The sequence below is a fragment of the Malurus melanocephalus genome, unplaced genomic scaffold (assembly GCF_030028575.1).
Source record: "Malurus melanocephalus ecotype Western Australia unplaced genomic scaffold, MMel_1.1 scaffold_545, whole genome shotgun sequence".
Taxonomy (NCBI): Eukaryota; Metazoa; Chordata; class Aves; order Passeriformes; family Maluridae; genus Malurus; species Malurus melanocephalus.
In genome coordinates, this window is record NW_026623777.1 from 401,590 (window position 1) to 416,904 (window position 15,315).

General features: G+C 40.1%; 1 protein-coding gene across 3 annotated transcripts in view; it reads left to right on the forward strand.

The window, feature by feature from the left end:
- PARVA (parvin alpha) overlaps positions 1-15,315 on the forward strand; it is a 41,920-nt gene that overhangs the window by 22,851 nt on the left and 3,754 nt on the right. For 2 of the 3 annotated variants that reach the window (XM_057381994.1, XM_057381996.1), the window contains exons 2-12: positions 4,397-4,486; positions 4,586-4,656; positions 5,271-5,373; positions 5,798-5,938; positions 6,925-7,040; positions 8,007-8,065; positions 8,887-8,906; positions 10,020-10,081; positions 10,759-10,827; positions 12,486-12,587; positions 13,362-13,434. In XM_057381994.1, coding sequence (XP_057237977.1) covers positions 4,397-4,486; positions 4,586-4,656; positions 5,271-5,373; positions 5,798-5,938; positions 6,925-7,040; positions 8,007-8,065; positions 8,887-8,906; positions 10,020-10,081; positions 10,759-10,827; positions 12,486-12,587; positions 13,362-13,434 — 906 coding nt within the window. Of the gene's footprint in view, positions 1-371; positions 462-4,396; positions 4,487-4,585; positions 4,657-5,270; positions 5,374-5,797; positions 5,939-6,924; positions 7,041-8,006; positions 8,066-8,886; positions 8,907-10,019; positions 10,082-10,758; positions 10,828-12,485; positions 12,588-13,361; positions 13,435-15,315 lie in introns of those variants that run through there. The other variant, XM_057381995.1, reaches the window with a different exon arrangement.

A 15,315-nucleotide genomic window follows, 5' to 3' on the forward strand; every position in this document is an offset into this window, starting at 1 on the left:
GAACAGGTAGGCATCCATTTTACAAGTGCAGTTTGTCTCCAGAAAGGAAACCTGTAGATGTATTCCTTCATCTAGAATGTTTATTTTTCTATGCTGCAGAATGGGAATACTGCTATTTTCTTCTTTTAAATGAATTAATTCTGATTAAGGGCTGGAAAGTGTTGATTTATTTCCTGTGCAAATTGAGAACAAATTCTCATTTCCTAAGCCAAACACAGTTTTTAGTTTGTGCAAACAAAGTCCTRTGTTGCATCATCATTTTATACTTCAGTGTAAATGTGTTTGAGGAGGATAGCACAGGCACACTATTGATCACACCGTGCTGTGATTTATCCCAGCTGGCCAAAGTCCTTTCTCTAGCCAGAGATTTCCACGGACAGCCCTGATATGTTCCCTTTCATCCCTCAACTGGCCCTCAATGCTTTGTGTCTGGGAAAAGCAGAAGGTTTTCCACGTGTCAGGTGTGTATKTTGATAATCCCACTCATGAGAGAAGGGTGGGATGTGAGTGTCCTGTTCTGCAGCAGCCAAACCTGAGCTTTTCTGCTACCACGTGCATTTTGACTTCATGTTGGCCAAGAGAATCCTGAAGGGCAGTTCAGTCTTCAGGGTGCTCAAAGGTACATTTCTTCCATTTTAAGGTTCCATTTCCTGCCTTTCACCATTTTCTTTGCGAATATAGCTGGGTTTCTGTTGATCCAGCCAAACCTGTGTCCTGTTTTTGCCATGTTGAAGGCCTGTCTTTAGATCCCAATTCCCAGATTMCATCCTGGTTCTGTCCTTGACTACAAACTTCAGTTCCCTAGTACACATTGCAGAGACTTTAAGAAATCCTCTTTATTACAAATGTCAAACATTGCAAGAARCTGAAAATCTTCAAAGTCAAGGGGAAGAAGAGAATTAGATGTTGCAARTTAATTCTCCTGCTGCATCTGAGAACCATGGTTCAGGACTGACACTTCAGCAGAGAATGGACTGCAAACTACCAGTTATGTAAATAAGTAATGTATCTACGTATTTGTATTCATTATTATTTTAAATTATTTGGGTGAGTCTTATCCCATCTTTCTTGTGTTTGCTACTTGTCCACCCTTGACGTCACCCCCAAACTTTGTCCTGGCTGACTTTGTTACCAAAGAAAGGTCTTGAAGCRTGAGAAGCTCTCGTAAGATACTGAGGTGGTTTTGTTTTCTTGKTTTTTCCTTCTGGGATGTAGAAATGCTTGGCCACTTGTTACAAATCTTTTGATCCTTTGTCACAGAGTCTTTCCTGGAAGATGGTGAGATGCTTATCTCAAAACACAAATACTTCTAGGAACTGCAGTTTGAAAATGGTGACCATGTGTGATACATCAACCAATTTGCAGTATCTGAGAAGGAATTTTTAGTCTCCTGTAGAAGTAGCCATTTTTTCTATTTCTTTCAGGAAAAAGCAGTCATCCAGATTACTGAGATGCAGTGGGTCTGACATTTTTTTCTCCTTCAAAAACAAGGCTTATATACACATGAAGAAAAGAGCAAGAAATTCAGGAAATCCTCAGCTTGCTACTAGTGTGCCCTCACATTCCTGAGAACTATTTTTGGGTTTTCTCTTAGGAATAGCTGGAACTTGTTGAGCTGGGAAAGACTTCTTGGATCAGATCCTTGGTTTTGTCTTCTCTGATGAGCGCCTCTGTTGTTGTTGGAATAGATGCCCTCAGTTGGTTGGTGATTCACAAAATGAGGCGAGTCAGCCCTATAAAATCTGCTCCTCTGCTCCACAGTGTTTGGAAAAAGCTSTTGCAGCAACTGGTGAACATGTAAGAGGAACAATTGCCTCCCCTTGCAAAAAGAGGTCTGTGTGCCTCTCTTCTGGGTATTGCTACCTGCAGATTTGTTGTAACTTGAGAAATATCCCAATGTCAGTGAGGACGATACAAATGCTTTCCCTTCTGTCTCTGTGTGATTCTGAAATCCCTCAATAAATCAGTTCAGAGATCTCTCTGCACATACCTCAGTAAGTTGAAAATCTTAGCTCTCAGAGGATTTGTTTCCATAAAGTATTTTRCTGTCAAAGGATTTGTTTTGATAACATATTTTACATGTAGGGATACCACCAGCTAACAGTCTCTCTGTTGCACAAAGACCATACCCAAGTATTAGAGCTGTTTGGAGTTTGTGTTGGGAACAGATTCCACACAGCACATTTTGGTAAGGAATTGGAACGGTCACAGCCTTTCTCATGTGCGTGGTTTGTTCTTCAGTCGCAGGAAGAATCAGCGTCACTTAAACTCCTGTCTGTATTTGTTCCCAAAGTTGCCTTTGGGATTTTTCAGTAGGACTTTAAGCCCTCCTGTAGGGTACCAGGCTTTTCAAARCATCTGCAGATACTCTTATGTATTTTAAAAGATGTTTGTTGAGAGGATGTGTAGAAGGAATGAGTGGAATGACTGGCATCTGTGTTAGCTTGGCACTCCACTGCTTATTACCTCTTAGAAACTGCAGGGAAATTCTGAGCAAGAACCTTCATCCCTAATGAAATGTGAAAGCATGGCRGGCTTAATGAAGCTACTTGTGACATGGCAAAAGAGAATCACATGTACTCTTTRAAAGGACTGRGTTTGCTTCCTGATTTGTTGTTGYTTTTTACCTACCCAGACCAGACATCTGTCAGTCTCTGTACGGATTTTTTCCCCTCCTAATTGCAAAAAAGAAAGGAACAGCAAACTAGTSACTGAGGTACTTCAGAGGGGCTTTGGGCTTTAAAGAAAGTTCAAGGCAAATGGCATTTCATTTATGTTGCATACATGAAAATCAAATCATACCATTTCCCCCATCTTTTGTGGGGAACAGCATTAGTCCCGTTCCTTTTGTGTGCATGCCATGTTTGGTTTAATGGAGAAAKGAGAAAAGAAAATAGTTTCTTTTTTGGAGACTGAGTACTAATGCAGAAACATTAAAGGCAGGCACATTGTTGTCAGCCAGTTTGCATATTTATTTACTTTTACAAATGGTTGGCTCAAAGTCAGCAGTTAATGGAATGAGAATGATGTTCCTGTACAGAGCATTTCCTGAGAAACATTTTCAATTACAAACATATCTCTGCTTTTCTTCCTCATTTGTTATGTCTTGTAGAATAAATGGGGAGTAGCATTTACAACYTAAGGTTTATGTTCTGAAGACAATTTTAACAATGATCTCCACATAAAAAGGCCCTTTTGTAGTTGCAGACATATGTTTATGATGTTTTGTGCTGTGAATATCAAATTTCTGGTGGACGCTGTGCCACACTCTGCAAACTTGTAAACATCTATAAATCCATTGGCTCATTTTAGTACCATGTGTAATGCAGATTTATTGTCTTTTGTCTGGATTTCTTTTGTTTCAGCATTAAAGCTGAGCTGCCAGAATCCATGTTTAATGAATTATGTATTCCAGAAAATTAGGCAGTACTATTTTAGATTAGTATTTTCTTTTCCCTTCGTGGATTTACAAGATGCACACGCACAGGTATTAGAAATTAATGTTTTGGCTAGGTGGCCCAGAAAGCAATTACATAAGTTTGCTTGACTAAATGGTACCATTCTATCAAAGCCTGAACTATGACTTTTTGAAAAGGTTTTTGCTCTTTTTTTTCCTCTCATTCTCTAGCCATCTTAAGCAGTTGTGGTCAGTTTTCACATTTACCAGTACAAATCAAGAATTACCCCACTGGCATGATACCAGTTTATAGAACTGGCATATGTGAGAGGGAACGCTGTRTTTGTTCCATGATTCTTCAGATGGATGTGCTGAAATACATCTAAACCACGGAGAGTGCATGGGTGATGTGGCATTGCTGAGCTCAGYTCAATAATGAGATGAGTTTCATTCAAATCAGAGTAACTCTAAGCCCTGAATACTAAATAGGGCAGCAAAAAGCCTYCAGCACACAAAATAAACAAGTTAAAAAACCAAATGAAACTGTGTAATAAATGCAGTGTGGAGCAGCAGCCTGCATGTACTGGGGGAATTAAGGCGATTGAAAGCGGATGGGCAGCGCTCTGCTCTGAGCTGTGCAGTGGCATTAAATGCACTCAGGGCAGGGTCTGGCAGGAGCACAGCCTGCATTTGATAGCCCAYGGTTATAACCTTGTCATCCTGGAGCATCTAAAGAGTGACAGTTCCATCCAGCTGCAAACAGCTGCTGTGGGTACAGCCTCCCCRCTCTGGGGCCACATTGGTGCTGCCATGGTAGGAGGAACTCCATTGACAGCCCACAGCAGTGGAGTTGCACTTGATTACATCATCAGATGGCTTATCTAATAGAGTCATGTTCTTGGGAAGAAATTAAGACCATTAATGCTGCTTTTGGTGAGAGTGAAATAGTAAGTGAAATTAAATTGAAATTTGACCAAACTTTTCATTTTTATTTCCYAGTGTCTGAATTACAGGAAGAAGGGATGAATGCCATTAACTTACCTCTCAGTCCCATTCCATTCGAACTGGACCCTGAGGACACTATGCTAGGTAATTCACAACAATTTTACATCTCAACATAAAAGCTTGGGGTAAAATAAAGTGGTGTGCCTGGTATAGTTTCTAATGTTTTTCTTTTAAACCTTCCAGAGGAAAATGAAGTGCGAACAATGGTTGATCCAAATTCAAGAAATGATCCAAAATTACAAGAACTAATGAAGGTAATGAAAGCACACAAACCCTCTGAGGAAAGTGAAATTATTTTTTAATGCCATCCCTGCCTCTTTCACTTGAACACTTCAAAGCACTAGTTAGAGATTAGTTGAAACCACGTGGTTGTGGTGAAATGGGGAGATGATTTATTGTGGTGTGTTTCTCTAGATGTGGCACAGGGAGACTTCAGAATTTTGATTGAAATCCTAAATCCAGATTCTCAGTCCTGTCCCATCCCCCAGTCTAATCTAAGATCACACTGACTTCACCTCGTCTTTGTGATTCTTGGGGTTAGAACTTTAGCAGGACACTTCATTAAAATCTATTTCAGCACCCTTTGCTTCACAATAAGATATCAAAATGCTAGTGAAAGCAAAGGAAAGATTYCTCTCCAGAAGGCACTGCATCAATTAATGTTTGTCTAGACCTTGTGGTGCACTGGCACAGCCACCTTAGAAGTGTTCTTCCTGAGTCTTTCTGTTTGCTCCTGAAGGTATTGACACACCTACACTGTATTTGAGCCACTGCAGCTTTGGTATTCTTTCTGCTACGAAAAATGACATGTGTTTTAAATTGCAAATGAATAGTGTGTAATGCTGCCAAATTTGTGTTTCCCATATAGGTATTAATTGACTGGATTAATGATGTGTTGGTAGGAGAGAGGATTATTGTGAAAGACTTGGCTGAAGACCTGTACGATGGACAAGTATTGCAGAAATTATTTGGTAAGAAAAAAATACACGTGCACGCTGTTGAGGTACTTTGTCAGGAAGCAGATCTCTGTTCCTGCTCAGCAGCCTTGGTATCACCTTTCATTTATGCCACTAAGTGATATAAAAATAGCATTGTATTATGAGCCCCCTGGGCTGTGTGCACACTCCTCAGAGCTGCAGTGCATTCTGTGCTGCTCTGCTYTTTATGGGAACAGCACAAAACGCACCTGCACTCCTGGACAGGGAGAGCCCTTGTCTTGGCAACTCTTTAGGAGCTCAAAGTGTGGGGTGAAAGTGTGTCTGGAAGAAAACCCAGATAATTCTAAAGCTAGCAAGATGATGTCTGCTGAATGTACCTCTAGGTGTAGGGAATGTCTTTGTGTTCTTCATGCAGCTGACAATTGGTTTTCTGCCATTTTTTCTTCTCTCTCTTCAGAAAAGCTTGAGAGTGAGAAGCTGAAYGTTGCAGAAGTTACTCAGTCTGAGATTGCTCAGAAACAGAAGCTGCAGACAGTGCTTGAAAAGATAAATGAAACGCTTAAACTGCCTCCAAGAAGCATCAAGTGGAACGTTGACTGTAAGTTGTGTGCTTGCTGTGCTGGTCTCTTTTGGTGACAGCTGACAGTTCAGAGATGCTGTCTGGAATTCCGAAATATCCAATGATAAGGAAGGGCTGAAAGCTGGTATTTATGGTAGGAACTGCTCTGAAGGGAGTTTCCAGATGTGGGACACTCTCCCCTCTTTGCTGTGCTCAGCCTTCCGTTTCAGTTTGGTGCCTTTTTGGTCTGTCACAGTGTGGTGCTGCACCAGCTTCAATTTKGTGTTGCTAAATGGGTTTGCACTGTAGCTGTCAAAGATCTTTCAGGAGTGCTACTCTGAGGAAAGCAAAAACAAAATAGAAGAAGGAGAAAGGCAATAATAAGCACTGAAAATTACCAACTTTCCAAAAGCCAATGGTTTGATACTTGATCAAGGATTTCCTACGGTTTGGCTTTTGATATTTTGTARGTTGTGTTAGTGTTAACTACCCCTRTATGAAACCTGCTGCAAAAAAGCTTCAGTAACAGGACTAGAACAACTTCATGAGGAATGTTTGAGTCATTGAGTTTAGTAAGTTATTGCTTATGGCTTGTGCCAAAACAGGCTCGTTAATCATCCTGCAGACATTGTGACACTTAAAAATGAATAAGTGCATGTTATGAGTACAAAAATATCTTTCTGATAGTCCATAAATCCTTATTGAAATAAAGGGAATAAAAGAGAGGCAAGGAGAATGCAGAGACAGCACTTAAACTGTTGAACATAAAATCTGGCTTTTGGATTAGCTTTAGATTTCCATCTCCACCAGCCCGTGGCATCCAGACCGTGTTGCAAAAAGTGAAATGTTTTGGCACTGACACATCTTGCAGGAGAGCTCKAAAGATGAGGTGCCTTAAAGGTGCCCCTTAGCTCCAGGTGGCAAGAGGAAAAGAGTCCCATAATCCCTACATCCTCAGGAGAAGTAAAAATAAGTGCCCTGCTTACTTTGCAGTGTGTAACTTGTGCTTTTAATATCTATTTCAGCTGTTCATGCCAAAAGTCTGGTGGCAATTCTTCATCTCCTGGTTGCATTATCTCAGTATTTCCGAGCACCAATCCGACTCCCTGACCACGTGTCCATTCAGGTGGTTGTTGTGCAGGTAAGAGGGGCTTTSAGCAGCTCTTGGGAGTGCTGGGAAGGTGACTCAGAGGTTTCCTGAAATGTGCAGCTGCAGTTTCTGTCTGGGTGGGCATCGTGTSTCTCTGGACAGCAAGAGAAGCACGAGCACCTTCCCTGCTGCCACTGCTGCAACAGAAAAAGGCAGAAGAGCTTTCCCAGATKGAACTGGGGCTCACAGTATCTTATTTTGATTGTGAAGTGGTCAGACTGTGACACTAAAAATATTTGAAGCATCATTATTGTTGGAATGTGTTTATTACCAGTATGATCTCTAGAATTATTATTTTTTCCATTTTTTGACGCTTCTCTTATTTGTAGAGATTCGAATCATTTTTGGCACAGAATGATGAATTGTCACTGTTCATTACATTCAGATTCATGTTAGGTGACATGTCAGTGCTGGAGCAGGATGGGAATGGCAATGGAAGCTCCATTTTGGTTTCCCATCAGAAGACAATAGAGCTCTTTGTCTGGAAAGAAAGGAAACATTGAGAAAAAAAAAGAGTAAGAACAGGGCAGAAAGAACAAATAGCCTGAAAAGATTTTCAAAAGAGAAGCATGGGCACCATCTGCCAAACTGTTCATTGAAATACAGGGTTTAAGTCAGCTCACCTAGACATACCTCTACTAAAATACTTCTATATGTGTTTGGGTGTTTCAAATGTCYTGCTGAATTGAGGCCTTTAAAAAAAAAGTGAATTAAGAACAATGGAGAAAGGAAAAGAAACACTTCCTTCTGCAGGTGGAGTTTCAAGTTTCTTGTTAATGGACAAAAGAGTTCTCTGAAATACTTGCAAGGTAAAATAACATATTGCTGAAAATCTGTGTAGGAAAACTTCTTACTCTGCAGGTTTCTTATCTAATAAAGTTTGTGGATTACAATTTTTTACTACATCCTAAGCCTTAAACTTGACTGAGAAAAATGTCACTTTTTTACTTTTTCCAGAAACGAGAAGGAATCCTTCAGTCTCGACAAATCCAAGAGGAAATAACTGGTAACACTGAGTATGTCAACACCACTTTTGCCAGCAGTTCAGTAATTGAACACAGATGTGTCTCAGAAATTCAAACATTTGCTGATATTTAGATTGCTGTATTTTGGGGTTCCAGGGAAGATGATGCATCAGCCAGTGACTGTATTTTAGCCTTTTCAAGAGCTGCAAACAAGCATTAAAAATACAAAAGGGGGAGGGAGGAAATAGAGAGGTGGGGACTAAAAGCAGGGCTTTAGGGATGTGAAATTGTGGTGGTAAATCCTGTATGTGCCATCTCACTGGACATTTTACAGCACAAAAGTTACTCCAAACCAAAAGAGAACAATAATAGAATATCCTGGTATCTAATTGAATGGAGACAAGTTGCACTGTTGACTTCTTATTAATCTGTGTGGATTTATGTGTGATAGTTACATGGAGCCAAATGCTGCAGTCCTGAAGAACCCAGSCCAAGCCTTGTTTAGGCTGGGTTTGTGTTGAAGTTGGTGTGGTAAATGCATCTTCAAAGCAGAGGGAAATTTTTTCACAAAAGCAATGTGGAAAAGCCTTCTTCAGTCAGGCAAGGTGTGTTGATTTGTTTGTAAGTTGGAAATACAAGATGTGGCCTCCTGTGGGACTTCAGTGAAGCCAAGAGATATTATACAGATGGGCTCCAGACTAACCCAGATCTCAGCTGGAGTAACCTGGGGACATTTTTCTGAATTCCATGGATCTCCACCAGYAGTAACCAAGCTGAAGGTCTTACCATGYATTCTGTTTGCTTTTGGAGCACAGTATCTGCGAGTGAATTATTTATAACTGTTTTATTCTTTTCCTGTTTTTCCTCTGTAGGGCTTTATCAGGAAGGCATGGTAAGTTCATTTGAGATTGTTGTCTCCTTCCTTGGGGCAGTGGGTGGGCACGTTGATCAAATTGCAAGAAAGTAGAGGAGTTCAAGTTGCCCTGGCAAATACRCACCACAGCCTTTAGTGGCAGTTAACAAAGGGGAGAAAAGGCATTAAAATCACCCTGAGCATCTTTAGAACACATTTCATTGCTTTTCAGCACTTGTTAATTTGCAGGTGCTTCGTGGTTTAACCTCCAGGACATTACTGCAGTGTTATTAATAATCACAAGTTCCCACCATTATGTGGTGTCTGATCATGACCCAGCTGGTGAATTTGTTAATATTCATTATTCATTTGTTGATACCCATTACCTACCCTATACTTTGAAGATTTGAGTCATTATTCAGCAAGTTCCTGTACCTCGTGTGTCTCACTGCCAGGACTGGGACTTCTACAAATGCCTTCGGATCTGCTTTAATTTTTGGGTATTTTTAATTGAGAARGATGAATGTAACTGTTTGTGGAAGYGTTTGCTGTCATTCAGGTGATTGTGAAAGCAGAAATTGCTCAGAAAAGGCTCTGGTGCCTTTTTATTGGTTTTTTTTCTGTTTTCTTCATAAGGTCATGACAGTAGCACTCCAGTCACGCTACCTTAGGTTGCCTGTCCTTTGACAGTGCCCTAAATTGCATATGGGAATGGCCCAGAACATATATACAGATGTGTAATCATAAACCTGCTTGAGATCCTCAATAATGGAGGCCCCTGGGGAAAATCTTCCTCTGTAGATGTAGTGACTRATGTAAACTCATGTTCTTCTGCAGAAAATTCTTTGGTTTCGTAGCTGTCTGTATCTGGCTGTTTAGGATTTTCTGCATAAAGATACTATTCTTTGCTCATTTTTGAGGAACGGTGTCTTTAGGTAATCCAAATCCTACCTGAAAATGGTGCTTTTTGTAAATAATGGAGAATAAGTTACTAGCAGCATACTGCAAGAGAGAAGTATGCAAACTGCTTGGAATACAGAGACGATATTGAGACATTTTGCTGACTGTTGTCTCAAATGAATATGTGTAAGTGTTTATTCTGCACTGGAACCACTGCTGCTCACTATATTCATGTCACTGAATGTTTTTCAGAAAGAGATGCATTCGACACTCTGTTTGACCATGCTCCAGACAAGCTCAACGTAGTGAAAAAGGTTGGATGGTTTTTATTTTTAAAATACATAATGCGTGCATGTGCATGTTTGGTGTATCAGATTGTGTGTCTGTGGTGAGTTTGTGTGGATATAATATATAACTGGCATGCTTTGCATGCATTWAATACACTTAAGCTTTATGCTTAAATACACAAAGTCATGATTGTAATGTGATTTTTTTATTTAATGTTTAGCAGTATGAACTTAAATTTGGAGCGTGGAGTAACACGTAGTTATCAGAGTTTCCATCAGAAAAGCTCTCCCAAAGTGTATGTTGAGTGGAACCCAACTGGTACATTGATTGTACTGATGCCAAGGAGATATCCAGTGTACAGCTGCCACAGGTCTGACCCTGGACTATTTTGGCTGCTGTCAGATTTGAGTGGAGTCCAATTACCTATTTCCCTATAGCTGCTGAAGGTTTGGGGAGTTTCTGTGTTTTAACAGTGTATTTATATATATATATATGTATGTATGTATATCACATCCATATCATTTCTGTTCTTCATTCTTGTAAAAAATAATTTTGAAACAATTTTAATGTCAGATTTCATTTTTAAAGTGAAGAGATTGTGTTGCAGTCTCTTCACTCATGCAGATTCTCTTGTGAGTGGAGTTCATGCTGCTGAACTGCTGCCCTGCTGAATGGAGTTTCATTACACTGTTTCATTTTGCAGACTCTCATCACCTTTGTGAACAAGCATCTGAATAAATTGAATTTGGAGGTGACTGAACTGGACACGCAGGTAAAATTTCATAGCCTTTCTTAAAAGGGAGAGGCAGTTGAACCATGTTACGCACTGTGCCCCCAGCTTCATCCAGAAATTTCATTAAATTATTACAGATTGARCTCTAAGGTGTTATTTCTGCAGGAAACCCTCCATTTTTAAATATGTTTGTATGAAGACCCTCACCAATTAGGCATCTAAAACAGTTTTATACTTCCATTAGCATAAAAATTAATTAACAAATACTCCCTTCTGCGTGCTGCCAAGTGCTGCAAGGAGAACCTGCTTGTTCTGGTCAGGAAAGAATTCCGTCTGCTTGGTTTGCTCCAGCTCAGGCTGAGCAGTTGTTTCCTGCCTACCTTTCCACAAGCACGCAGCCACAGGGGATTACAAAGGCTCTATTCACAGAGAACTCAGGATTCTGCAGAGTAAAGCTCCTCAAGTGTAGAGGCAGCTGTACAGCAGGCTTGATTGCACCACAGAAATAATGTGCTGCATGCTCTTCTGTCTTGTTCTCAGCTGCTAAATTGGCTGAAAAGAAGCTAAAAGGAAAGCTTAATCCTGCTGTATTAATGCTCCCCATGTGAACAATTGCAGCAGTTATCATAAGAAAATTATGGGGTCAGGCAGGAAGGGATGGGATCTGCACCATCAAAAAACTCCAGGTGTCTTCAGGTCTGGCTTTATTTTACGTCTTGATTCATGTCATTAAGAATCTCTGCYCCATTTAAATACCTACCAAACTGATAGAGATTTTTCAAAGGTGAAATTAAGATTTGGACAGAAATCATGTGTAAAGGCCTTCAAAAGGGCATTCTCTATTTTACTTACTGCATTGTTTACTTTGGGGGAAAACATATTATTCAAATGTACCTGGAAACTCTTTAAGCATTTATCTGAAACAGTGTGCCCTAAAATGAGAGATTTTTTACCAGTTGGAAGGAAATTACCTGCCTCAGGAAGGTGATGGGCTGCTAACAGACCTGATGGCACAGGAGTAAGAATGAGAAGCCTGTAACAAAACCATAGAAACACAGAATGGCTTGGAAGGGACCTTACAGATCATCCTGCAGGGACACCTTCCACARGGTCAGGCTGCTCCAWGTCCCATCCAACCTCGCTCAATTCCAGAGATGGAGCATCCACARCCTGTCCAGTGCCCCTCTGCTGTCACTGTCATGAATGTGTTCCTAATACCTGTCTAAGCCTCACTCAGCTTAAGGCCATTCCCCCTTGGAAAAGTCCCCCTGCAGCCCTCTTGCAGCCCCTTTAGCTCCTGGAAGATGCTGCAGGGTTTTCCTTCTATTCTCCAATGTGAGCAGCCCCAACTCCATCTCCAGAACAGAGCTGCTCCCACCCTCTGAGCATCTCCATGGCCTCCTCTGGGCTCACTCCAGCACATCCATGTCCTTCCTATGGATGTTGCTTTGTTTTTAGATGGAAATGAACATATCTCAAAGCAATTAGATATCTTCCACTGTAATTACAGACACTTAAAATCAGACATAACAGAACTAACAAAAACAAAGAAATGGGATGACATCTTTTAGTTGCAATTTAAACTATTTTTTGGCAGTTTGTTGACAATTCTGCATTAGACAATATATATTTTGTTCAATAAGAAAAGCAGTGAGATGTTTTTCAGAAAATGTACTGAGAAATGTCTTTTTTCACAGTTTGCAGATGGCGTGTACTTGGTCCTGCTAATGGGTCTCCTGGAAGGCTATTTTGTTCCCCTGCACAGCTTTTTCTTGACCCCTGATAGCTTTGAACAGAAGGTAATTAGATTTCTTTCTTTCTTCTAAAAACAAACACATAAATATGTCTAGTACAAGGATAACACAAACTTTTCCACGGAAGTTTGACGTTAATAACTGAAATTAAGAAAGAACTGTACTGATAACTATTTCCAAGCATTTAAAAAAATAAGTACTAACACTTAGCTTGAATAAAACAAAATTATATTAATGATGAGGTGGTTAGCAAGTAGTTACAGATTTTGGCAGCCACTGTGTGATGCTGTGATTGAACAAGACCTACTGTTCAATAATGTATATAGGATTACACACAAGCATTGATGATAGAACTGATTTTTTTGTGTCCAAAAKCCAAGAATTTAGCATTGGAAAGGTTGATTGGGTTTTGGAAGCATAAAGGCATAAATGTACAATGTGTCAATTTAAGACCAGCATTATGTCAGTGTCTGTAGCTATCCAGGCAATTCATCTGTCTGTCCAAGACAAGARCCCTTCAGGGGCCATCATGTTCCTATTTTGGAACTTAGGGGAGTTTGGCTCTCCTTCCTACGTGTAAGTAATTTTATTATGGGTTATGTTAGTGCACATGTTAACTTCTGATTACCTTCTRTTTCTGAAACCACCATCACCCATAAGCTGCAAAACAATGGATTGTGTGGATTCCATGGATCAGATATACAGAGCCCTGACTCCTTTTCTTCCTTCTGAATATCTGGGTCTGCAGCTGTAAATTCATCTTGGACCATTTGTACCACACAAAGTTCACAGCAGTGATTGCTTTCATTGTATTGCCAGGTTGTCAATGTATCCTTTGCATTTGAGCTGATGCAGGATGGTGGATTGGAAAAACCAAAGCCAAGACCAGAAGGTACCTGTTCTACCTTTTTTGTATCACCTTAAAATCTGTGTTAGGTCCAGATTTTACAGGGCTGTGGTATGGCTAAAGGAAGGGTAAGTTAAAGCTACAGCAAAAGGCAARGTACATTTTGAAGTGCTCGAGAAATTTAAATGTATTTTAAAGGCACTTTCTCAAATGTTGAAATGCTTCCTTTCATCAATACATACACAGAAAAACTCCAACATTCCCTGAAATAAAGAGAGCCCACTTGTGAATGGAGTCACGTGTGGATTTGAACTGCTCCAATTGCTCCATTTTCCTGCCACAATATTGGACTGTCATTCCCTGAGGAGGTGACACAAGCTGATGTCAGAGTGTTGTTTCTGATGGTATGAACTCTCTGAAGATTCAGGCACTCATTGCTGAATCAGCTKCTGCTCCATTCAGGATTTTCTCCATCCCTCCCAAATTCCAGAGTGTAACACCACAGAGACACACACACAAAATAATGCATCCCAGGATGGAGCCTGTGCATTAAATCTGGGCCTACCCAGCCTATTTTTTCACTTCTTTYGATTGCTTGAGCTCTTATCCACAGTCATGCTTAACTAAACCTCTGGTGAGTGTATCACAGACCTTTCTGTGTGAAATAGTCCAAGTGAGAAGGGGGAAACAGTGAAATCAAGGGATCCAAGTAAAACACAGASTATCTGTGATCCCTTACTCCCCATGGAGGTTTAAAATTCTTATGGCATTTAATTTTTCAGGTATTTATTGCTCTAGGGGACAGCTAATTTTTCCAGTATAAATCAAGCCATAAGGATATTTCAGCATATATAAGACATTTCTTGTGCAATTATTGAAATGCTTAATATGAAACTTCCTGCCCAATGTGAATGGAAAAACACATCTGTTTTATGTGTTGTTACATTGGGCACAATGCCCATACTTAAAATTTCCAGTGAGCAAAAGAGCATTGAAAAAGATCTTATCCTAAATGTATACACTAAATACTCTTTAAATTCGTACGCTGTTTCTTTGAAGTTTTTGAGGAAAAAATATGCTGAAAAGTGCTTTAGAATATGAAAAACATATTTAGTGGAAAAAAAGAATGCAGTTAAATAAATGAGTATGAAAACCAATGATTTTTATGGGGTCAACAGTTTATTTGGGTTATTTACAATGTAATTGAAAAGGTCTTTAAAAGCTTTCCGTGACCTTTTGCTTTAAAAATGGCTGGACCATTAATCTGCTGAGTCTGTAACGAATTCATTTGCAGTTTGAGCTTTTTCAGATCACTCCTTGAAAGGTGTGCATCAAAGCCAAACCCAAGTTTCTCTTTTAGAGACTTGCAACCAGTGAAATGTTACACAGGCTGTTCAAACCCATGGAGCAATGGAAATAACCCCTCTTTCTTTGGGAGGGTGCTGTTTCTGTGGAATTCTGGTGGGTGGTGGGGTATCTTTGCAAAGACCTGACAGAGTTACCCTCTCACTCACTGAAGCTCTGGATTAGGGAAGAAAGTTGTCAGGAAATCCCTGATGTTCCATCAGTGTTGCAGATTGCAATGGGATGTTTGGGGACAGTGAACCCTTCCTGCAGCTTTGGGCATTTCCTCTTCATTTTATCCCTTCTGATCTGATTGATTTAGAGCCACAAACCCGTGCTGGCTGCTGTTCAATGCGTAGGCTCAGCATAAAATCTAGACTGGAGTGTTTTCCACCCTTTGTCCATAGATGTAAATTCACCATGTAGCCAATATTTTCAGTTTGCATACTTTGGGACACCATGCATAGGTTTGATGGATTAATTATTCAAAGTGTGACTTCTTCACAGTCTATGAGAAACATCAGTGTGAATAAATATAATGGCTGAACTCTGCTAATTGCATACACCATTTACTGGGCTTTC